Source organism: Leishmania donovani, chromosome 29 (genome assembly GCF_000227135.1).
Source record: "Leishmania donovani BPK282A1 complete genome, chromosome 29".
NCBI classification, from domain to species: Eukaryota; Euglenozoa; class Kinetoplastea; order Trypanosomatida; family Trypanosomatidae; genus Leishmania; species Leishmania donovani.
The window spans coordinates 754,069-776,915 of record NC_018256.1 but is presented as its reverse complement, the minus strand read 5'-3'; the positions used below and the strand labels follow the sequence as shown (position 1 = coordinate 776,915).

General features: G+C 59.7%; 3 protein-coding genes and 1 pseudogene across 4 annotated transcripts, besides 2 other annotated features; all 4 read left to right on the top strand.

Moving 5' to 3' along the window:
* Nucleotides 1–443: 443 nt before the first annotated feature.
* LDBPK_291760 lies at nucleotides 444–7,610 on the top strand (annotated as a pseudogene; the record flags this gene model as incomplete). The annotated part of the gene is made up of 1 exon: nucleotides 444–7,610.
* Nucleotides 444–7,610: a sequence feature (contains an internal stop codon; hypothetical protein, conserved).
* Nucleotides 7,611–10,616: 3,006 nt separating this feature from the next.
* On the top strand, nucleotides 10,617–11,747 carry LDBPK_291750 (hypothetical protein, conserved; the record flags this gene model as incomplete). Its single annotated transcript, XM_003862546.1, has 1 exon — nucleotides 10,617–11,747. The coding sequence occupies one exon, from the start codon at nucleotides 10,617–10,619 to the stop codon at nucleotides 11,745–11,747; it is 1,131 nt and encodes a 376-aa protein (XP_003862594.1).
* An 814-nt stretch (nucleotides 11,748–12,561) lies between these two features.
* Nucleotides 12,562–12,588: a sequence feature (Short protein (LDBPK_291740, CBZ35900.1) was converted to a misc_feature.).
* A 669-nt stretch (nucleotides 12,589–13,257) lies between these two features.
* Nucleotides 13,258–15,303, top strand: LDBPK_291730 (hypothetical protein, conserved; the record flags this gene model as incomplete). Its single annotated transcript, XM_003862544.1, has 1 exon — nucleotides 13,258–15,303. The coding sequence occupies one exon, from the start codon at nucleotides 13,258–13,260 to the stop codon at nucleotides 15,301–15,303; it is 2,046 nt and encodes a 681-aa protein (XP_003862592.1).
* A 3,948-nt stretch (nucleotides 15,304–19,251) lies between these two features.
* LDBPK_291720 (hypothetical protein, unknown function) lies at nucleotides 19,252–22,290 on the top strand (the record flags this gene model as incomplete). The annotated part of the gene is made up of 1 exon (XM_003862543.1): nucleotides 19,252–22,290. The coding sequence occupies one exon, from the start codon at nucleotides 19,252–19,254 to the stop codon at nucleotides 22,288–22,290; it is 3,039 nt and encodes a 1,012-aa protein (XP_003862591.1).
* Nucleotides 22,291–22,847: the final 557 nt, after the last annotated feature.

The window sequence follows — 22,847 nt, the reverse complement described above, 5'->3', positions numbered from 1 at the left end:
TCCTGGCGCAACTTTTCTCTGCCTGTTGCTCGTGATCTTGCACTGGCGCACCCTTTGAAGTCTTCCTCTTGTTTCTGACCAACTCGCTGTAGGGAGAGTGCACGCGTGTCTTGTTGCTCCACTTCTCTCTACCCCCCCCTTCTTGTGCTGAAGGCGCCGCTGAGCCCAGGAAGGTGATGGTAACATCCGGCAGGAGAGGAGAAGTAATGGCGAGAGAGCCTCGAGAGCAAGCTTCCTCGGTAAAACGTATACGTCGCGCTGGGACAGTGGAGGTACCCATTCACCCTCCCACACACACATATATACTTGGACACCAGACATGAGAGCACCTCTACGCATTTGCCTCTCTACTTTTTCTCAGACATACAAAAAAAAAGACAAGATAGCAGGGAAGAACACAGCAAAAGCAATCATGACACTTCTTCCTCGTGCGTCGAGTTAGCATGCCCTGTGATGGAATGTGCACATGTGCGACGCCAATGGCGAGGGCAGAAAGGGCGGAGGTCGTCTTTCTATCTCGGTGTGTGTGTGTGTGTGTGTGAAGACTCGGTCAGCTTGTCGCCCTGCAGCTCCAATCGCTTATGCGTATGCGCTTGACACGGTCTCTGACTCTGTATTCCTATGTTTCTTTCATCTGCTTTCTGCTACACCTCCTTGCGGCCCCGCCCCTGCGCTTTTGCATGCTCCCACGCATGTGGTCGCCTCTACACGCTCAGTCATCACCTTCCACCCTCCACGCACCCTACCGGCACCTCCAGATAGGCGCTATGGTATTTTTATCGTTGCTGTGCGTCTTGCCCCTTCCCTTTTTTTCAGCGTTGTGCTCTCTGAGTGTGCGCTTGTCTCACAGTGGGCGCCTTGTGTGCCAGCCCCCCCCCCCCCCGGGCGCGACTGGCCGGATTCGCGAGCGGCAGCTGGTTTGCCTGCTGAGTGCTATGCCGCTTCGCTTGTGTGCATTCGTGAGGGGAAAAAAAGCACATATCATCGCACCCTACGCCGCACCTCGCGGGAACTCTGCGTCGCCGTCGCCGGAAAGCCGTACACCTCCGCTTCGAAAGGGCAGCGTCATGGCCTACAGGTCTGTCGCTCCCTCCTCACAGCTTCGTGCCTTAGCCCGTCAGGCAGCGGTGCCGCATTTGCCAACGGTGGCACACACGGTCATGCGCGTGCAGCGTCGCTTTCGGGCGTCATTTTCATCGAAGCACTCCCCACATGCCGACTCCACGGCTGCTGTGTGCGACGAGGACAGCACCGACGATTGGTCCAGTATTGAAGTTGAGGTGCTGATGCCGGAGCCGGAGGTGGCTGCCTCTGGAAACACCACGACGACATCCACGGCCGACGACGCAGCGACCTCCGGTCGCTCTTCGTTTGCCTCTCCAACGAGCAGTAGCAGAGCGTACACGTCGGTGGAGACGATTGATGCCATCGATTCGTACGCCAAGGCGAAGGTGGGCAATTTTGTGCGGCGCTGTTTGCAGCCATCGGCGTCTGGTGCCGACGACGCCGCTCCCTCATCTTCTGCTGTGGGCTTGGAGGTGCGGCAGGTGCAGGGATGCGGCAAGGCGACGCAGTACCACGCTCGCTGGCGGCTGCCACTGCCGGCGGAGTTCGGCGAGCGCTACGGAGAGGGGTTTGCACCGACGCCCAAGGAGGCTGAGGCAGTGGCTGCCATGCATGCCGAGCGTGTCATCGACGCACTGGGCTTTCAGCTGTTTCAACTTTCGTCAAAGCAGCGCAAGCACGCGGAGGCAGCGAGGGCAGCAGGTCGGTGGGCCCCGATGCCCACGGCCACCACCACCACCACCGCGTCTTCGAGTGGTGCGCCCATCACGACTGCGGAGGTGGTGCCGCCACCTGACACACCGTCGCCGCCGCCGCTGCAGCTGCTGGGATTGTCCGCTCAACAGCGGCAGGAGAAGGAGCTACGAATCGACCGCGTCCAGTTCGCCCCGGTGCAGCGCGGCGGGTTCACTCCTCTTGCCTTGACATTAGCATCTCCTCAATACTTTGACTCAAGCAGCCACAGCCGCATCGAGCGCTTCTTTCGGGTTCACCGAACTTCATTCAGGGCAAACCTGCGCCTCGTATTGCTGAAAAGCGGCGGCCACGGCACCACCAAAGGAGACGGCGTCGGCGAAGGTGTGGACGCGCGCCAGCACGCGAGTACTCCAGGAGGCCTCTTCCTCGCTCAGCTCATCCTTCCCTTGCCTGCACGTTTTGGAAAGCGCATCGCCATGGGAAAGGCACCCACTCGCAAAGAGGCTGTGCTGCTTGCCTGCATGCACGCAGAGCTCATCATCGATGCCGTGGGCTTTGCCCTTTACCCTGAAAACCGTGAAAAGCAGGCCGCCCATGCCGTGGAGTGCGCGAAGATGCGTCGCTGGTGCCCGCAACCGGGAGACTGTGCATACCGGTATACCGCTCCTTCCCCGCCACCGATGGAGCTTGTGGAGGAGCTTTATCCGTCAACGGTTGCAGCAGCTACAGTGGTGACCTCCGAGCCGGACAGCGCCGTTGTCGGGGCCCTGCTCCACACGGGTGCGACAAACAAAACGGCCCACGCTTGCGGAGACGGAGGGAGCTCCGGCGTCTCTCCTTCACCGAGGCTGCTTGCAGACGCTCAGGCCGGCAGCGCGCCGTCCCCTGTAGAGTCGATGTTACTACAGCATCAGCAAGCCGTGTTGGCGGTGCGCTATTTCATAGACGAGCCGTCGCTGCGCGACTTTGAGCCAGCGCGGCTACTGCTGGAGCGCTATGTGAAGCAGTTCGTCTCGCGGTTCGCCGCGCACGCCGAGAGCACCACCTGCTTATCAGCCGCCTCCCTAACCGACTCTTCGTTGACGGAGCTCATGCTTGTGGAAGAATTGGGCCAGCGTGACCGACGTGTCTTTCGGGCCACCATCACGGTGCCGCTGCTCAATCCGAAGAGCGAACAAGCAGCCCCAACGGCAGCAGCAGCGTTGGCCGCACCAGCAGTAGCGCCGGCTGCGGCGCCGGCTGTCGACGCCCGCTCGCCGCTTCCGTACACGCAGTCGTTTGTTGCGATTGGTGTGTCCTACACGAATCACCTTGCCGAGTTGGCTGCTGCCATGCACGCACTGCGCACATTGGGGGCACTGAATCGCCTCTGCCTGGTGCGCGTCAACACTGCTGTGGCGCAGGCGCTGGAGTCCTTCGCAATGCGGGCACAGATCCCTCTCCACGACGCGGCACAGCCCATGCTGCACCCGTCGCAGCTCCCCCCCGAGTCTCTCCCAGCACCGGTGAGGGTCATGGAGGGCTTTGTGGGCCGTATCGCGGCTTCAGGGCTGAACCTCAGAGATCGTAATCACTTGCCCAAGGACATGGATTCGGAGAAGGTGAGGGACCGCTTTGCAACCCGCGTCCCGCTGCTGTCGGAAGAAGCGGGAACGGCCGTGAACACGTTGAACCGCGAAGAGGACCTTTTGCGGGAGCTACGCGCACGTCAAGAGCGACTACCCCGCATGCACTGGGACACGTCGCCAGACGCTGATGGCCGCATCATCGTGTCGCCCGATCAGGATGCCAAGATGAGCCGGATGTACAATCACACGCTCTCATCCGTGCGCCAGCCTGACGTAAGGGCGACGATTCGCTTACGTGACTACCTGGAGCGCCATGGCAAGTCGCCCGAGATGGCGCTGTCTGTTGTGCGGGTGTGCGGCAATCAGGAACACGCAGAGAAGCGCGGACTGTATGTAGCGAAGGTGTTGCTGCCCGTCACGCTGCGCCACCAGCCCAAAGCAAAGCGGCGGCCGCCTTCTACCGCCAGTAGTCAGACGAGCGCGCTGTCGTCAAGCGCCTCACTGTCGTCAGAGTCGCAGCAGCCGAGGCAATCGCAGCTGCCAGAGTACGTAGCGCAAGGAGAGGGCCCCACCCGCGACGATGCAGTTCTACTGTGCGCAGCGCACGCGGAGGCTCTGCTTGATGCAGCAGGCCAGCCGTTCTACGACCATTCACTCCTGCAGCGAAAGCACGCCGACACGGCGCGAGCGCTCGGGCGCTGGGCACCGCTGGTGCGCGGTGCAGCCTTGCCTCCAGAGTCACTCCGTCGCACGCCGCCGCCGCTGCGCAAGGTTACGTGCGAAAGTGGAGTGTGGGCTCGCCTCCAGGAACAGCGACGCGCCTCGGCATGCGAGGCCGTGACGAGCGAGCCCGCTGGGCATGCAACTGGCGTGCTGTCGCCGGCCTCGTCCACTCGCAGTCGACACGCGGGAACGACGGCGCCTGCCAGCGCTTCTGTTGTGGACGATGAAGCGCTGTGTGATATTGCCGGTCTCCAATTCGTCTACCACACGGACATTACCCAAAGCGCGCTTCGCCAGGTGGCGGAGTACTTTTCGAAGAACGGTTCCGACATTTATCGGATGGTGCGCCAGTACGTAGTGCGGCATCCGGAGCTCGGGGTGATACATCGGGCTATTGTGGAGATGCCGTTGCCAGCGTCATACGGTAAGCGGTACGCCGTTGGCTGTGCTTCTACGAAACGCCATGCGCTTTTTCTCTGCTGCAGCCACGCCTTGCTCATTTTGGATGCCCTACAACTTCCCGTATACACGGAGTATGGCCGACAGCGAAGGTACGCGCGCGCGGCGGCTGTGAAGGGCCGCGATGCGCCCCTTTCCGGCAAAGCCTGCGGAAAGAGTGACACGCCGTCTCCGCCAGGGCTCTACTATCTCACCACATGCGCCGCTGCCAGAGAAAAGCCTCCAGCCATACCAAAGCTGCCCCTTCTCAGAGACCGCAAGAGCCTACCCCTGTGGGGTACCTTTGTGAATCACTGTGCCTCGTACGTGACACGCAGGCGTGAGACGCGGGTGACAGAGGCAGTCAGTTCAGTAGGAGGCCCAAGGGTGCCTCGCTCAAACGTCGTTGCCGAGGACGCGACGTCGGATATAGCCGCTAGCACACCGAGCGACAAGTTTGCGCGGCGCCAACTAGCAGACTTGTGCCGCCTTGCTGGACTGCCTGACCCCACAGACGACGTGCCGTCGAAGTCTGTGGCGCTCTCTTCAAACGAGCGGCGCTTCTTTACTTTCAAGGAGCTTACCGGGACACCGTACACGATGCGCGGTGTCAGCGATGCGTCTCCGGCAGAGAGTCGCCACCGCGCCTTTGGGCAGGGCATCCAGCTCCTCCTCCTTGTCGTGCGTCCCAACAGCGACAGTGCGCCGACGCCGCGCCGCAGCTGGTGGGACGGGCAGCAGCGCACCTTGTGCATCCACGATTGCGTGAGGAATCAAATGACGCCGCACGGTTGTCTGTGGGTGCTGCGGATGTGGGCCGCCATGCACTACCCGCCCCTGTGTGTTCGCATGATGCTGCGGAAGGTGGAGCTGCCGACGGAAGAGGGGGGCAAAGTGGTCGCGTGTGCACACGACGCAGATGTAGTGACGAACCCAGGGCTGACGCCGAGCCTGTCCGCGCCCGGCACGCCTTGCCCCCCTACTGACTATCAGGGTGTAGCGTCTATTGTCGAGTCCCGTGACGGCGTTGAAAAAGTGCTGTATCATGCTGCCTGTGAGACTGCCGGTCCCGCCGCCACCACCGCCGCTGATTCTGTCCACAGAGCGCTTCGGCAGCTGCTCAGCGATGTCCAGCGCAGGCCGACGATGCAGACACTCTACCGTTTTCTGTCGAAGCAGCCGCAGCTGCACATCCCGTCTATTCGCGTGCTGGCCGATCCCGAGGATGTCGTGCATCGATTGCATGCACTGGTGTGCAACTCTCACGGCAGCGAGCGCATCGTGCGGTCCGCCGAGCCACTGCAGGTAGGGCATCTGGCGGTCCTGTTGACGCTCCTCCAGCATGATCAGCGACCGACCGCTTCGTTTTACAAAACATGGCCTGTAGAGCTGCTACTGAAGTGGGTTGGCGCCGTCAGCAGCAGTACCCAAGGATGGGCTACATCGAAGGATGATGAGGCGGACTGCGGCCGAGCTCAGCGCGGATGCCTTCCCTCGACGCTAGAGTCCACCTTTGTAAGCTACGGTCTCGCCCGCGCCGCGCCGTCCGCGAGGTCGGCATTGCCGACACGCGCTACAAGCTCGCGCCTTCCTTCTCCGGTGGTACCCACGCCGCTCGCCGGCGCACTAGCGCTTCTGTGCCGGTGTCTTCCTCCACTCCCTGACGTGTTGATCGGCGAGGAGGACGGAAAGAACACGGCGGCAGTGCAGGTAGCTGCAAACACGACGAGGCTGGCAGAGCGAGACCGTGAGCTGCCGCTGCAGCTGGCTCACCTGATCCTCATGGGACTTCTGCTAGGATGTACCCCTTGGGCAGTGCGCGCGGCGGCGATTGTGGCGTGTGCAGAGCACACATTGGAGTGGTATGACAAGCAGCAGGGGCTGTCTGCCGCTGCCGGTAACAACGACGCAACGGCAATGACGCCGCCGCTGCCAGCCCCGCGCTTGGCGCCATACGTCAGCGTGGACGTGACAGAGGCAGTGTTGGCTTCGCTGGACGCGACAGCTCCCCCTTTGCCCGAGACGGTGCTCCGCTACGCGTCGGAGGTGGAGCGGCGGCTGGAAGCCCTGTGGGTGGAGGCCTCCGCCTCGGCAGCTGCGGGGAAGGCGCCGCCTCTGCCGTGGCTGCCACCGCCAGAGGCGTGGGGCACGTGTCTAAGGAAAGCAGACGCGAGTAAGCAAACCCCTTCACCAGCAGCCGGTGTCCTCACACTGACCGAGCGCCGCATTTTGCGCCCACTGCTGCAATGCGCAGTTGCCACGTCAGCCGCCCCTCACGCGGTGTGGGTGCGTGCTACCCGCATGGAGAAAGGAGGCGGCGCTGACGAGGTTTGCGGCGACGGTGCCGGCTGGTGTTGGGACGAGACAGATGCGGAGGAGCAGCGTCTCGTCTTCCAGCACAGACATGCTGCCCACTACGCTGCCGTGCGCGTAAGCAATCACGACCTCACACAGGTCGAAACGCTCGAATCGGCCAATGGCATCTCCGCGATGGCGACATGCTTTGCTGCCTTTGGCTGTGCTGTGTACCCCACCGAGCCGCTGGTGGCCTCGACAGTGGAGCAGGAACGGGCGTCTGCGTTGTTTCGTCTCTCGCGCGCCGAAGACGACTTCGAGGACGAGGCACAGGCGAACGATGACGACGCGGACGACGCCGCAGATGCTGCGCATGACGACGAGGAGGGAGGAGAGGGGGAGGAGGATGAGAAGTTGGACAGCCTCGACGACGACGTTGACGTTGGCCAGTTTGCGCGCGTCTTCGGGACGTGCGTCTCGCCGCTCGCCGCAGCGCTGGTAGCGTCGGCACCGACAAGGTCTGCATCGCTGCAGTCGCACCGCTCCATATACCCTACGCCCGATGACGTGGCTGCTGGCGGCGCACTTCGTGCGGTTGGCGAAAACTTACCCGTGCTGATGACGGCGTTTCAAGAAACGGTGCCGCTGCTCGTGCACCGTCGTAGCTCTGTGCCGCTGCTGTCAAGCCTTTCTGCGCACCTGCGTTCACGCGTGGAGACAACGACACCGTTCTCGCCGGAGGAACGGCGGGCCATTTCGCAGCTCTTTACCATGACGGTGCGCACTGCGGCTGATGAAGAGAGCCGCGGTGATGAGGCGGCGTAGTGGCAGCCAGGCGTGGGGTGGTCCGATGAGGGATACGTGCAAAGGGAGCAGTGAAGAGTACCGCCGTCGTCGCCTCCCTTCTTCGCCGTGTACTAATTTGGATGCTTCTTCTTTTCAACAGCAGACACGCAGGCGTGCGTGCGCGCGGCCGCCCCTCCCCCCTCCATCTTCTCTGCCTCTCTTCACACACACACAATAACCTTGATGAAAAGGGAAGAAACAACGACACTCGATGCATGAGCGACGCAAAAGAGAAACGGCAACAACGGGGAAGACATTTTGCAAAATCAACTTGCTGCACACACGTGCGCGTGCGTACGTGCGCAACGCGTTCACTTCTTCCATGCGTTTGACTGCACCCCCTCCCCCTTCCCGCCGCAGCGATGGCTTGGATGAATCGAGACTTAGCGCAAAGGCCCCCACCCCACCTCCACCCCACCCAACCTTCGCTCCCTGAGCCGGCTCTTTCATTTTCTCTCGTGCGAGTGCCGTCGGCAGTGAGCACCTCGCGGCGCCCACGCGCCGCTTTCTTTTCGTTGTCATGTGTGGCACTGAGCCTCTCGGACTACCCGACGTGCCCGTGGTGCGGATGGCGCGAGGGCCCCAGTCATGTGCACCTACATGCATGCCAACGATGGGAATATCATGACAGGACGTGCACGCGCGCGCGCACACACACACAAACGCTGAGCCCTCTTCCTACCCTCTCTTGCGTCCCTCCGACCTGCGCGTGTCTTTTTTTCTAGAGCCGGTTGGGGCACGGGTGGGCCACCTCTTCGCTCCCCCTAATCGTCTCAGCATCCAAGAAGCCCTCTCTGAGTAAGCGGCAGGACCCCTCTATCATGTTTGCAACACCTTCCCCTGCGCCGCCTTCTAGCGCCCCCCCCCGCCACCGCTAACGCGACGGAGTCTACTCGTGACACTTTTCCTACGGCTGGTGTGTTCCCTCCAGGCGCTCATCTTTGCGAATTCTCTTCCTGCAACGCTACCGCTTACCGACTGCCCTACGCGTTTGTGGAGGCGCGTCTCATCTCAGAGGCAGAGGCACAGGTCCGCTGCAGCCATATCGTCTTCTTCCGCTTGTGTGGATCTGGCTGGATGGTGCGTCTACTTCCTGCACGATGTGGATGCGCCGGCCTGCTCACAGCTGCAGCACAGCATCCTCGACACGCTAGCGAAAAGATGCCATACTCCTCGCCAAAGCTGGTTTTACAGGTCACAGATGTATCCGACGCACGCACGAGTACGACGTGTTTGTGGCGGAAGTAGCAGCGTCTCTGGCGGCGAACTTCTTGTATCTGACCAGGTTCAGCGTCATTCTGGGTGCGGTGCGCCGGCGCACTTTGCGCAGCAGTTGTAGCGTCGCTTGCGGCAGCCGCGTCGGCCACGGCCGACCTCGCCAACCTCTCCGTCGGGAACGTTGGGCATGTCTTTGCAGAGGGGCGCAAGGCGGAGCCACAGCCTCGGCTGTGGGAACGTACCAGCTGCGATGGGTGCTACAGGTCTGCACTGCAGTGCGGGCCTGCTGCACCTGTGCGAGTGACGAAAGTGCCTGTGGCGGCGTCGATGCGGCACACCGCACCCTCTCTGCGATGCTACTGGGCTGCGTGGTTCCCGGTGCTGGCCCACGTCGCGGATCAGGTGGGGCCGCTACTCAGTGAAGCCGACTTTACGGAGATGATGCCGATGCACACTGACCGCCCTTGTCTGCACGGCAGCGTTATTATGCATTACAAAGCGCTGTCTTCGTGGCGACGAGGTGCCGATTCTCTTGCCGCGACCCTTGGCGCCTTTTTGTGTGTCCGTGTGTTACACGGCGTGACCGTTGCCGTTATTGTGCTCTCTCTTTGCTGCTACAGCTGCTCTCCGTCACCTTGCAAATAGGCACCCCCGAAGCACAAGAAAAAAAAACGAGATACCAGACGAAGGCGAAACAGGGAGATGATGGCTGCGCTGCCTCACTCCACCGTCGCCATGCACCGCGCCTCCACTACTTTCGGTGGTGACCTGCGTCTCTGCAGATATTTTACGCACTGCGTCGGTAGGCCGTTTTTTTTTTTGATCGGCGCGGTTTGTCTCTGCCTCGCTCTTATTCGCGGAGGACCGATGCTGCGCCTCTGCGTACCTCCCACTTCCTCTGGATGTCTCTTCTACTCTGCCCGTCATGATGTTCTGCGCTGTCGTGCCCATCTCACACCGCCGCCTCCTTTTGTGTTGTCTGTGATGGCTCTTTGCTTTTCCGCCTCTCACTCGCGTCTGCATCCCGCTGCCTTTCCCTCGACACGCTGGTGCGCCGTTACTCTGCGGAGGTACACACACACACACACATAAATAGCAAAACAAAAGCGGGCCTCTCTCGAAGATCATTTCGCATCCCCCCCCCCAGCAATCGAACGAGCATCCAAGCTGCCCTGTGCACGCCTGACCACTGCTGCTGTTGTCTGTCTGCCCTGCGTCTCCGATTCCTTGTTGTCGTTTCCTTTTCTCTTGCTGTTGTGTGCCTGTGTGTCTCTGTGCCTGCTGCTGTTTGTGTGTGGGCTTGTGTACATGCGTGCGTGAAGCTATCCACGGAGGAGATGGTCGGTGTGCGGTGCTCCTTCTTTTGTTTTTCTTGTTCGTGACCGACTCGGCACCAACTTCAGAGGAAGCGCGTTTCCTTCCCTTGACTCAGCCTCATCTGCTTGCCTTCAGCTGTCTCTCAACACAGGCACGCCCAGACAGACACACACACACACGGGCATACGCGCACACATACACTCACGTGTGCGGTGTCTCAAGGGGCGACACTGCGTGCTCGAGCATACAGACAACCTCTTCGTTGCGTCCCTCTTCCTCTTTGCCTACATGATCCTCTCGTCGTTCGAACTACTAGCGATCCTTCTCTTCTTGATCCCTGCGCGGCGCTAATCTGCACCATCTCTTGCAATCACTTTGCATATCCGCAGACGCACACCCGCACCTAGAGAGTCTTGCGCACCCTGTACAGGCCTCTGGGGCGCCCGAGCCATGGCGATTGGGCTTGGCCGCACTATCAGCAGCCCTGTCTTCCTCTTTTTCCAAGTGCTTCATGGCATGAGCTTGTTCTTCGTCATGCTTGGTGTAACGCGGGTGCTGCTCGGGATGGCGGAGCTGTCGATGAGTACTACCGCCGTCGAAGATAGGACGCCGCCACAAGTGGCTCCTTTTGCCCTGTCGCTGGCCATGAAAGGCCAACCGTACGCTGGGCCCGCACCAGCGACGCCGCGAGGGCTTCACCGACCTGACAGACTGGGTGAAATCGTATACCAGCATGCTAGCATGTTTGACTTGCTCGTGGAAGACACTCTCTCTTCTACAACGACAACTCTCGCGCCAGCACCACCGGCGGCGTCGCTGTCTTTTTTCGAGAAGCTCAGCTACTGCTTTCACGTACCTCTTGCCTCCTTGTTCGTGAGCACGGTTGACGTGCGTGCTGGAACAACTGTGGGGGCGCAAGACTTGAGACCTGGCGACGTCGCTGCCCCAGATGGTGTAGTGAAAAAGGATGTTCGCCTCTCTGGCGCCGACGCGCCTGCCGCCGGACAGCTGCGCGACGGCAGTGAGCGCCGCTTTTATCTACAGCACATGCTCGCGGCGCTCCTGTGTTCCTACCCCCTAGCAACGCTCCTGCAACGTCGCAAGCTCGTGCTCGACTTTGTTGTAACGATCTATCTAGCGTACTGGCTGCTGGCGGACATCGTTCTCTGGCGTTTGCTCGGCGGCGGCCTACATTGGTGGGCAGCATGCGTTCTGGGGATGACTGTCATGTACGGTGCCACCTACGTCATATGCCGGCGGAAAGAGTTGCAAGAGATTCGCTTTTCTGGCGGCGGTACGGCGGGCACCGGCGCAGGCGTGCCCGCGACCACGACAATGTGGCTGAAGGACTGCCGTGGCGAGGATGACATCGTCGGCGAGGAGATGCGTGTCATCAGTCGAGAAACGCAGCGGCACAGCGGCAGCGGCGGTGCTGACGCTCATGGCAGCAGTAAACCTCACGACGCTGCCGGCCGCTCTCGGGTCCCTGCGTCCGCGCAGAGCTCAAACGGAGCCAAGGTCGTTGCCGTCGATGTGAGCCGCGCGCCAGAAGAGGCGACGCATAAGCATAAGATGGTGTAGCAGCGTGCGCCCGTCTTCTTGCTGAGCCGTGTTGCGTGTGCACTGGCGCCTCTGCGCCGTTGCGTGTGCTTTCAGCGGTGCACTGCGGCTCTTCATTGGCTCTCTCATCTTCAACCCTGTGTGTCGTGATGGAGGTCCTTCCTCATAGATTCTGCGAGGGATACGCCCATCTCCTGCTCTTGACCGGGCTGGGCTGCTCGAATGTGTGCTCCTCGTTCCTGTTTACGTCCGCCGCTTCCTCTTTGTTTTTCTTGCCTCTCTCTGTGTGTGTGTGTGCTCCTCGCCGCCATCATGCGTGCAAGTGCGCGTTGAACTGACAACTGACAAAACGTCGCCTCTCCTCTCTTCCCCCTCTGTCGAGGCGGAGTCGGTGCGTGGGCGGCTTGCTCCATGGATCCCAACGGCTGTGTGGGCGTGAGCCCTGCGTGCGAATGTATCGTGGTGAGGGGAGCTATGGCTTTGCGTAACCCCTCTGATAAGCAACACTCGCGAGCCTGCCCCAGTGTCCCACGCGCCTATGCCTCTCGTTATCTCTTGTAGTACGCCTTCATGCACAAGCACGCATGCAGACGTCCGGTGTGAGACTGCCCAGTGCCTGTTTTGCCTCATGGCGCCATACCCACGCCCACCTCCTTTTCCTTTTCGCCCCGCCGAATCCTCTCCCACGATCGCGACCGCGCACCCACACGCACATGCGCGCACGCTACGCTCAGTACTGCCTTCGCACTGTCCGCTTTTTCACGGCCCCTTACGATACCCCACCGCCACCACACAGACGCACGTACGCGCACACCGCCTGTGCTTGTGGGGTTGCATGGGACTGCGCCACGCGTTTGCGTGACTGGAACCATTGCTCGCTTCGTCTTGTTTTCGCAGCTCATCTGGTGGGCGCACATCTTCGCTTCGTCGCCCCGCGCCAACGCCTCACCGTCTTTTGTTCGCGCGCGTGTGTGTGTGTGCTTTGTTCGTTGCTGCGGTGTGTGCCGCTCCCGCCTTTCGCACAGCTGTCGCTGTCCTCCCCTTTCACGACGCTCTCTCTCTCTCACCGTGTGTGTGCGTGCCTCGGGCGCCGCTGCAGGTTTTCGCACCCTTTCTAGACGTTTTGAGAGAGCGCTCCCGCTGGCACATAGGTGCACATGCGTGTCGCTCGTTGAGTGGTGAGAAGGACTAAGACACGTCGAAGACATCGATCAAGTGCGAGAGAGAAGGGCCAACGCACGCGAGAGACCACTACCGCCATCGAATATCCTCCGCCGCGGCAGGAGTGAGAGAGCGCGCACGCGAGCCATTAGAGAACGGAGGGATACGAAGAGAACCCCACAGCCCACGGAAGGCCTCAGGCAGAAGCCCACGAGACAAGGTGCTGCGGAGAAGAAAAAGAAGAGCGAAGGAGTGTGCGCGCATACAGCCTTGTGTAGCGCACGCGTATGCGAGGCACAGCAAGAGAGGAGCAAAAGGGAAAACAAAAGGCAAGGTTGAACGTCATCGCTTGTTGCATTGGTCTCTGACAATGTCGGTTTCCACCCAGCATGCGCGCTCCCACTGCAGCAGCAACGCAGGTGCGAGGCCTCCACTGCTGCTGCTGCTGCTCACCCTGCTGGTGGTGCTACAGCTGCTGGCCGCGGGCGCGACCCCTGCAAGCGCCTTTTATGTGCCTGGTGCAGCAGAGAAAGCGTACAAGAAAGGCGAAGAGGTGAAATTCATGGTGAACTCGTTGCGATCCTCGTCGGAGATGTTTCCCATCGACTACTCAAAGATGCCGTTCTGTCAGCCGGCGAGGCAGGAGTTCAAGGAGGAGTCCATTGGCGAGATCATATGGGGTGACCGCATGCTCAACTCCCTGTACACCGTCAGGATGAAGGAAGATGTGAAGTGCATGGCTCTCCCCGATTGCGACTTCATCGCCAACACCGAGACAATTCGCCGCAAGGAGTCGAAGAACCTCACAAAGATGATCAATAAATGGTACCGTGTGTACATGAACATCGACAACTTGCCCGTTTTCTCCACCAACCCGGAAAGCACACAGATGAGCGAGTGCGCCAAGAAACTCGGCAAGGACGTCAAGATCTACGCACAGCGAGGGTTCCCGCTCGGTGTCCCGGCCAAATGCACGAGCGACCGGGCGGCGCTGCTAAACAATCACCTTGATTTCACGATTCACTACAACCACGACAGCCAGACGACCAGAACGACAGCAGAGGAGGAAAGGAGGTATATCGTGGTCTTTATCGACGTCAAGGCCAGAAGCATCGCTTGGAGCGACTCCCTAGAGTGCAACAGCCAGATGAAAGTCGCGCCGGAGGTTCTCGCGCCAATGCGCGGCCTCAAGATGAAGAATGTTACGCAGAACAAGGCGACGGTGTACTGGACGTACAGCGTCAAGTGGAAGGAGAACCCGAACGTTAAGTGGGCGACGCGCTGGGACTTCTACCTCACTGCCGCCGCCGCTGCCGCACCCGCTGGCCACATCCTCTTTATCATCCTCTCGCTCATGGTGGTGCTGTTCATTGGCAGCGCGGTGATGGGGGTTCTGCTAAGGGCGCTGCACAAGGACTTTAACCGCTACAACTCCGAAGACCCAGAGGACTTGCAAGAGGAGGTGGGATGGAAGCTGGTTCACGCCGACGTGTTCCGCCCGCCACTTTACGCAAACTGGCTTGCCATCTTCGTCGCCAACGGTGTCCAAATCCTCACGACTGTTGGGGTGGTGCTAATCATAGCGCTTATGGGCTTCCTCTCCCCCTCTCGGCGCGGTGCTCTCCTCACGACAATGCTGCTGACCGCCGTCTTCACGTCGCTCATTAGCGGCTATGTCTGCGGTGTGCTGCTGCAGTACCTCAACTGCCGTGCATGGAAAAACATTTTCACGTGCAGCTTCACACTGCCGGGTGCAATGCTGCTCATCTACATTTTCATCCTCATCATCAACAAGGCGCACGGCGCCACTACTGCCATCCCGTTCATGACGCTGTTGGAGATGCTGACGCTCTTCGTGGCGGTGAGCCTGCCGCTGACGGTGTTGGGAGGCTCCGTGGCCTTCCGCCAGCAGCCCATCACGAACCCGACGCGGGTCGGTCGCCTCGCTCGCGAGATCCCGACACAAAGCTGGATCAATCAGCCCATTTTCATCTGCGTCTTCTGGCCATCTGTTCCGCTTGTCGTCGTCGTGATCGAGCTCTACTACATCATGCAAGATCTGTGGGAGGGACAGATCTATTACTCCTTCGGCTTCCTCACCGTGACGGCGTGCATTTGGGTACTCGTCTGCGCTCTCGTCACGATATCGTGCCTGTACTACGTTCTTTGCTACGAGAATCATCGCTGGTGGTGGATTGCGTACCTCGTGCCCGGCGGTGCCGGTGTTCACATGTTCTGCATGTCGCTCATTTTTTTCATGTCTCACGTCTCCGTGAGCAGCTTCGCCTCTGCGGTGCTTTTCTTTTCCTACATGGGGATGGTGTCGTATATGTACGGAATGGCGGCTGGTGCCGTCGGCGTGATCGTCTCCATCGTGTTCGTGCGCAGGATCTACGGCAGCATCAAGATTGACTAGAGAGGATGGCCTCACCTCCCCGCGTGTCTGGCGAGAAGGAAAAGGCGAAACGGGGAAGAGGCGAGGTGGTGTGCGGCAGTGATACTTGTTTCGCCTCCTTTGTGTGTGTGCTGCGTTGCTCTCACCCGCTCCTTCTCCATCGCTCTCGTCCGCCCTTCGGTATTTTTAGTGCTCGGCGTCTGCGTGCTTTTCTTTTTTTTTTCGGCTCGTGTTGTTCTCATTGTTCTGCGCCTTTTTTTCTTGTGCGCGTAGTCCGTCTGAGTGCTTGGCTTTGCTCTTGTGCGTCGCAATTGTGTACGTATGCGTGCATGTGTGGGGAGGGGGAGAGAGGGATGTGACATTTGCGTGTGTATTGTAGCGAACACTCACTGTCGAACCCTTCTTTTCTCCCATTTTGTGCTCTTTGTGTGTGCCTCTTCGCACCACCCGTATCTGTAAGAGAAAGAGAGGGCTGCGAATCAACGACAACGCCCCGTATTGCGCTCGCCGGCGTTTCGCGGGGTGGGGGGGGGAGGCTGTGCGGTAGTCCTTCACCTCTACGGTCGCCCCTTCTTGACTCTTTTTGTGCTGTGTGTCTGTGCGTGTTCTCGCATAAAGCGAAAAGGGCCGATACAGGGACGGGCATGCAGAGCGGCGAACTCCATTCCGACACCGTTCCTCTTGCCCTCCTTTGCTTTTCGTTTTTCCTTTTCCTTTCTGTGTTCAGGTGCGCGCGTGCATGTGTATACGATTCACACGCCTCTGTGTGTGTGTGTGCGTCCCGTCTGGCGCTGTCGTGACCCCAGCTTGTGCGTTGCTGCGTTTTGCTGTTCTCCGTGCTAGCACTGCACCACATTCTTGTTTCGCAGTCTATCTCCCTCCCCCATCTGCGTGCCGGCAGCCGCTCAGTTGACTGCGCGTCTTCTCTCTCCCGCCGCCCTGCCCACATCGTTCTTTCTCTCCCTCGCTACGTGTAGCGTTCGGCTGCATCAGCAGCGGGGAAGTTGGAGTAAGGGGCACGGCAGCCCGCGCTCCGCATCGGCCCTAGACCTCCCCTTCCTCCCTGACAAAGAAAGAGAAGATGTGCACCGTTCAATGAAGTGCAACAGACACTTGACGCGAAGCGCACCAGCCAACAGACAGATAGTGCTGCATCCAAAATCAAGGTTCTTACGGAAAACAAAACGGAATGCGAAGAGCTTGCATGAAGATAGCAGTGTGCAGTCCCTCCTCCTTTGCTGCTCCTGCTGCCCAGTGTTTGAACCTGTGGCGTACGCAGAGTGCGTTGGTAGTGTTGGTGCAGGCACCAAAGGGAGGTAAGGGGAGCGCTGCAGGCGAGACGATGTACGGGGACGGGGGCACATAGTTGAATGGAGAGAACAGGAAGAAGCAAAAAAAGAAAGACGACGCGTAACAGGACGGTTAGTGTGGTAGGGGGCGGGCAAGGTGTGATACGGAGGGTACCGGCGATGGCGAGGGTGATGGAGGGAAGTGGTGATGGTTCGACGTCTCTCTAGGACCCTCGTGAAGTACCACGCCGCGCGTTTCTCCTCTGCAATCTCTCTCACGCGCTTGGCCCTCCTCGCCTTTCCTTACTCCTTGTTCTCGCTCACCAGAGTGGAGGGTGTACGCAGATTCAACACCCACCCGCTTCTTGTCCACTGGTTTCGCATGAAACAAGGCGCGGCCTTTCGCACAAGGCTGTGTATGTATGTGTACCGATGCATTGCTGCTCGATTCCGCCTCCACCACCCCTTATACCCCAGGCCACACGCTTCCTCTTTCGCTTCCCCCTCTACTTTTTTTTTCCACCGTCTCTTCTACCGTTTCCACCCCGCAACCATCATCCGACACAAACCCATTCACAACGTCGCCACACTCATCTCTACTCTCCCCCTCCCCCCGCTCCTAGGGTGCCTGTGTGTGCGCGCGTCTCGCTGCCCCCCCCCGCCGACTTCCAGGTGCGTATATCGATGTATGCGCACATATTTGTGCCAAAATTTCGTATTGTCTTCAGACGCTCTCTTCTTTTTTGTTGTTGTTTATCTGGTTTCCCTCTCTCGCTGAACACTTGTCACCGTCTGCAGCTTCTCTTGCCCCCACCCCCTTCATCCTTCCTCTTCCTCTTAGCCGATTTTCATTAGTTGGCCGGCCATTACACATAGCGCGTGGGTGTGTGCTTCATCTCTGTGCGTCGTGCTACCGCAGACGCGGTGCATATAAAGGAGCGTTGTGGGGGTGGGGCTGAAGAGCGTTCGTTTCGCAGACACACACACACACACATACACAAAACTTTCTCTTTGGGCAATCTCCTTGCTGCTACTGTCCCTTCTGTTTTTTTTTTTCTCCCTTTTCTTCGTGTGCGTTTGTTGAGAGTGTTGACCACACCCACGTACACACGTACTCTCTCTCTTTCATGCAGGCAAACATCGCTGTGGTTTGTCCCCTCCACCTCTTCATCCTTTTCACGCCTTCCTCTCTGCTCTTTATTGCCCTTTATCCTTGTGTGTGTGTCCTCTGTTGGCTTTTGCCTCTTGTGTGTGGGCATTTACGTGGTTTCGTACGTCTTGGTCTGCTGCTCGGCTTGTCTTTGCTCCCCATCGACCTCCCTACCACTACATCCCTTCATCGTCATTCTTACCAGTGCCTCGCTGTGTAACACCCTCTCCCACCCGTGCGCTCCTGTCTACCTGTTTGTGTGCTTGTGCGTCCGTCTTATCGAGTTGCCCTACTACCCACCCTCTCCCCATCTCCCCTCTATTTTTCCCTCTCGTTTTTTTCGCCCCTCCCCCCTTTCCCCATCATTTGCCTTATTTTTCTTGTTGGACCCCTCCTCCTTTTTGGTTGCAGTGCGCGTGTCTGTTCTCTGGTCTTTCTCGACCCCCTCCCACCCCTCCCGTCCCGTCTGTTCTTCCCTCTTCCTTGCTCGAGGGCTTCGATTGTTTGCTTGTTTCCACACACCACACCGCCCTTCACCTTGCACAGCGGCGAACACACGCAGAGACACTCCACTCGCATAGAAGCATACATTGGCCAAGCAGCAGCAAAGCAAAACAACAGCAAAAGGGAAAGCGCTTGCCTGTTACATCTGTTTTGCTTGCTTCTGTCGACGGGTTTTTATCATCCCCTCCCCCATTCATTCCTTCTTTCCTTCCGCATTCTTCTTTTTTTTTCCTTGCGCTGATCTCGTGTTCTTGACAGGTGTGCCTCTCTCTCTCTGTGCGTGTGAGTTTTTCGCACACGCGGCTCTCTTCCCTTTTATGTTCTTGTTCGCCCTTTGCGCGCCCTCTCGTTCTTCCAGTGGCCCACAGGCTCGCAATACCATTCTGTTTGCCCGCCCCCGACACACACACACACACACACATGCATGCATACTCAGTGTTCATTTACTCGAATCTCTCCTCCTCCTCTCTTCATTTTGAACTCTTCCCTCCTCCACTGCTTGACCCCATCTGTCCTCTGCACCCGCTCTCCTCACCGCCTCACTTTTCTTTCCCCTAGAAACATAAAACAAGCACCCCCCTCCACACACACACAAACAAACTTCCTCTTTTTTCTCTTGTGTTGCTTGGTATCTTCCCTCCTACCTTCTCCCCTCCCTCCCACCCTACTCGTGCGTCGTCACTCGTAGAACTGTAGATTGTTCTCGTTCCGCGTCGTGCCGTTTTGCCACTGCTCTTCTCCCTCCTTCCTTTCTCGCCATCACTCACACGCGCCCATACAAAGCGGCTTTGGCTCTCTGATTCCGTCTCTCCCCCCCCCCTCTTTATCGGTATCAGCACAGGGTGCGCACGCCGGTGTACACGAGAGAGAAGCGTGCCTTGTATAAAACCAGAACACAAAAAAAAAGCATATTATTATTAGCATTATTATTATTATTTTTTTGGGAGGCGGGTTTCGAGTGTAAGCCGTTGTTTCCCTGATTTCGGTTTCTCATCATTGTGTATTTGGTGGTTTCGCAGCAGCTGAATGCCGCCGCTGCGCCGCCCGTTGCAGCCGCGGCTCACAGAGCAGACGCCTTCCCTAAAGGCCGCCCCTGAGTTAGCGGCGACTCACGGCGACACACTATCTCTGGTGCCGCCACCGAGCGCCTCCCTCGTGTGGGCGAAGGCGCCGCGCGTTGTAGCAAAAGGCGGGGCGCTGTGCCGAGCAGGACGGGCCCACGCACAAGTATCGCCTATCGTCTCGCCCTCTCACAATGGCCGACACAACACCCGGTGGAACAGCGCTCGAGGCACTACAGAGACCCTGAAGAGCACCGGGGCTTCCACGAGACGTAGTGCGCCGCGTAGCTCTGCATTAGCCGCGGAGAGCGACAGGGAGACAACCGCTCGAGTCATGTCCGCCCGTTCATCTGTCCGAGCCAGATCTGCAGAGCCGTGCCCATGCCCATCCTTCGACACCTTCGACCACGCTGCTGCACTCAGGTGCGCTACTGATGCATTCGCAGGAGAGAGCGAAGAGGCTCTCCGCGCCCCAGACCACCTGACTCGAGCAACTCGTCCCGCATCTGCCCAGGCACACTACAACGCACGTGCGAGCACCTATGCTCGCCCGCAGCTGAGTGAGGCGAGCGATGCGGTGGTCGCAGGGCGGCAAAGTCGTGCGGTGTGCGGCAGTCCCGCCCGCGACGTTTCTTACACACACTCCATATCCTCTCCAGTGCTGCACCCCAGTGGCTCTGCGTCCTTCGCGGAAGCCGCGCCGCACCCAAGTCATCCCCGTAACTTCGCTGCGTCTGCTGCCGCTAGCAGGGAAGGGGAAAGAGATAAGGGCTGCGCCTCACTGCCGCAGTCGCCCTCCAGCACCACCGCTGCTGGTAGTGCGACCCGCTACGGCACAGAGGGGCCGGCAACCCTAGACAAGCCGTGGTTGGCCACATCTCCAGTCCACAGCATCCTTAAAGGGAGGGGGCGCATGAACAGCACCACACGTATCGTGTCGAGCGCCGTCTCTTCGACCGGGTCCACATCCTCTTCCCGTCGTGCGCAGACCCCATCCAGTGTTCCGAAGGCTGCCATTAGTGACTCAAGGGCCCGCTCATTGTCCAATCCAGAAAGCATCAGCGTGCAGGAGTCCGCAAGGCAGTCACGGCACGTGACGTTCGACGAGGCTGCGATCAAGTATCTCGACGCCTCCGAGAGTCACGTTGTATACGATGACAATCGGCTGGGAAGGCACCCGGAGAAGGTGGAGTGCTTGACTGCGATGCTGTCGCCCTGCGCCGTGAGGGACTTCGATATACGTCAAACCTCGACCACCACGGCGGCGTTCACGCGGAAAGAAAACGCCGACAGCTGGGATGCCGACTCGGAGTGGTTCAACGAGGAGTTCGGCGCTCAGCTCACGCTGGTCGGTGCCACAGCTGACTCTGCGAAGGCAGCACCCATCCCATCTTCGGCGGCGGCAGCGAGCGAGTCGCCACCGTTGCCGTCCGCCGTCCTCATCAAGCGCCCTTTTCGAGTGTCGATCCCTTCGTCGTCGGCTACGACCGCAGGAACGGCCCTCACTGCGGCGCGCGGCGCCAGACGCCAACCCGGCATGCCAGGGCGCAAGCGAGGCGAGCATGATTCCGTCGGCAACTGTAAAAGCCTCGGTACACCCCCCTCCTCTTCTCTCTCTCGCACTCCCCGGAGCACGAGCGCCGTCATGAATACGGACCACCCCGGCGCCCCGTTCGGTTCAGCCACCCCAGCAAGCAGCAGCAGCGTGACTGCGGGCGAGGCCAGTAAGCCTACTAGCGACGACGTCCGCGACTCGTCGCCAGTGCTGGCGTACGAACATGCTTCCTTCATCGGATCAATGCACTCTGGCAACCATAGCGCCCTAGCCTCGTCGCGCCCACGAAACACCGTTGCCCCGGCCCCGCCACTGTCCGTTAGCGACTTGCGGCGCCGTTCCCCGCCAGCGTCGACGCCTTTGGCGACGCCTGCGACGCTTTCAGAGTGTAGCGAAGCAAGTGGGTCCCGTCGTGGGGGCAGTCACTGGCGCCTTTCGTCCCCTCGCATCTCCCTCTCGAACGTCGAGGCTGCGCTGGACAAGGTAGCGGAGAGCGGACGGAGTGTTCGATCGACAGAGCAGGAGGCTTCCCCGGTGTCACCGCGGAAGCGGACAGTGGCGGTCAACCAACACGACAGCGAGTCCCCTACTTTAGGTGCGATGAAGCAGTCGATGGCCGAGCGTCGCTTGCTCCAAGCCGTGATGCAGTTGAATGAGCGCCAACGCCCCACCGATCGGGCGGCCGCCTCGTCCGTGGTACCGAGCAGGACAAAGACGAGCGCGTCTCCCGCGGTAATGGTAGAGATGCCGAGCGGGACCGTTGGCAGCCGCGCAGGCGGCGCCCTCAGCAGCAACTCCGTCTCCACCTTTAGCTCGGATGGGCGTGGCGTGCGAGCGCTGCGTGGGACAGCCCCGGCACTGGGCAGCCCCCACGCAAACGTTCTTTCGGCCGAGGTACGTCAGTTTCTTGACGCCGGTGCGGCCTCGCTGTCCTCCACAACATCTCGGCGTTCACGCGCCAGCCACCCAGCAGCAGTGGACGAGGCAGGCATCGCCTACTCGAGCGCGCGAACGCAGGCTTTCGGTGCTCAGCTTTCTAGCGCACGCAGCACTACGACACCCCCAGCAGCCACCGCGGCAACTAGCGCCGTGAATGGCAACCGCGGAAGCGCCAATGTCCTGAGGGCCAACTCCACCAGCAAAGTGCTCTCGCCCTCCCCCTTCCCCTTTGCTGAGCCAGCGGTGCCAAAGGCTGGAGGGCGTGGCTCTCAGGTGTCGAGGAAGGATGACACCGTCACCGCCGCCCCGTCGGCGTTGTCCAGTGAAGCTCGGCGATCGGGCACAATCATATCGCACCTGCATAATCAACTGAGCATGCCCGCCTCTCAGCCGGCGCACCCTCAGTTGGACGACGGCGACAAGGACGAGGATGAGTCGGAGCCGCACATACAGGTACCGGTTCCCATCCCGCGAACACCGCCTAGCAAGTCGAGCTGGACAGCGCAGTGACGATAGCAAATAAAGGAAACGGATACCAAAGCCCCTCCCAAAAGGCGAGGAAGTGCGAGCACATCTCCGTTATCTCCCGAGGCTGTCAGAGAGCACCCGCGGCGGCGACAGTGCTGTGCGTGGTTGCACGTGTACGTGTAGGTTTTCATATGCAGCTGGCATGATGAGCCGCGTCGGCAATCGAGTTGGGTGCTGGTGAAGCACAAAGCCACACACACACACACACAACAAAAGAAGATAACTGCAGCGAAGCGTGACAGAATTGTGAAATGGTAGGCAAAGAGAGGAGCAGGAGGGAGCCTCAAGTGCGCTGAAGACACATGCATGATGGCTTTACACCCCTTGGGGCTTTCACCTCTCCCCCATCCTCGGTAGCAGCTGCACTCACGGCTGTGTGTATGGCCTCGAAGGAAAGGGACGAGACAATGAAGCAAGGCGCGTAAATGGACGAGGCAGGTGCAGGGGTGGTGTTGGACGGCCCTTCTCGTTGCTGCGTGGCCTCCCGCTTATGCTTTTAGTATGATTGTTTTTATACGAGTGGTTGTATATGGCGCCCT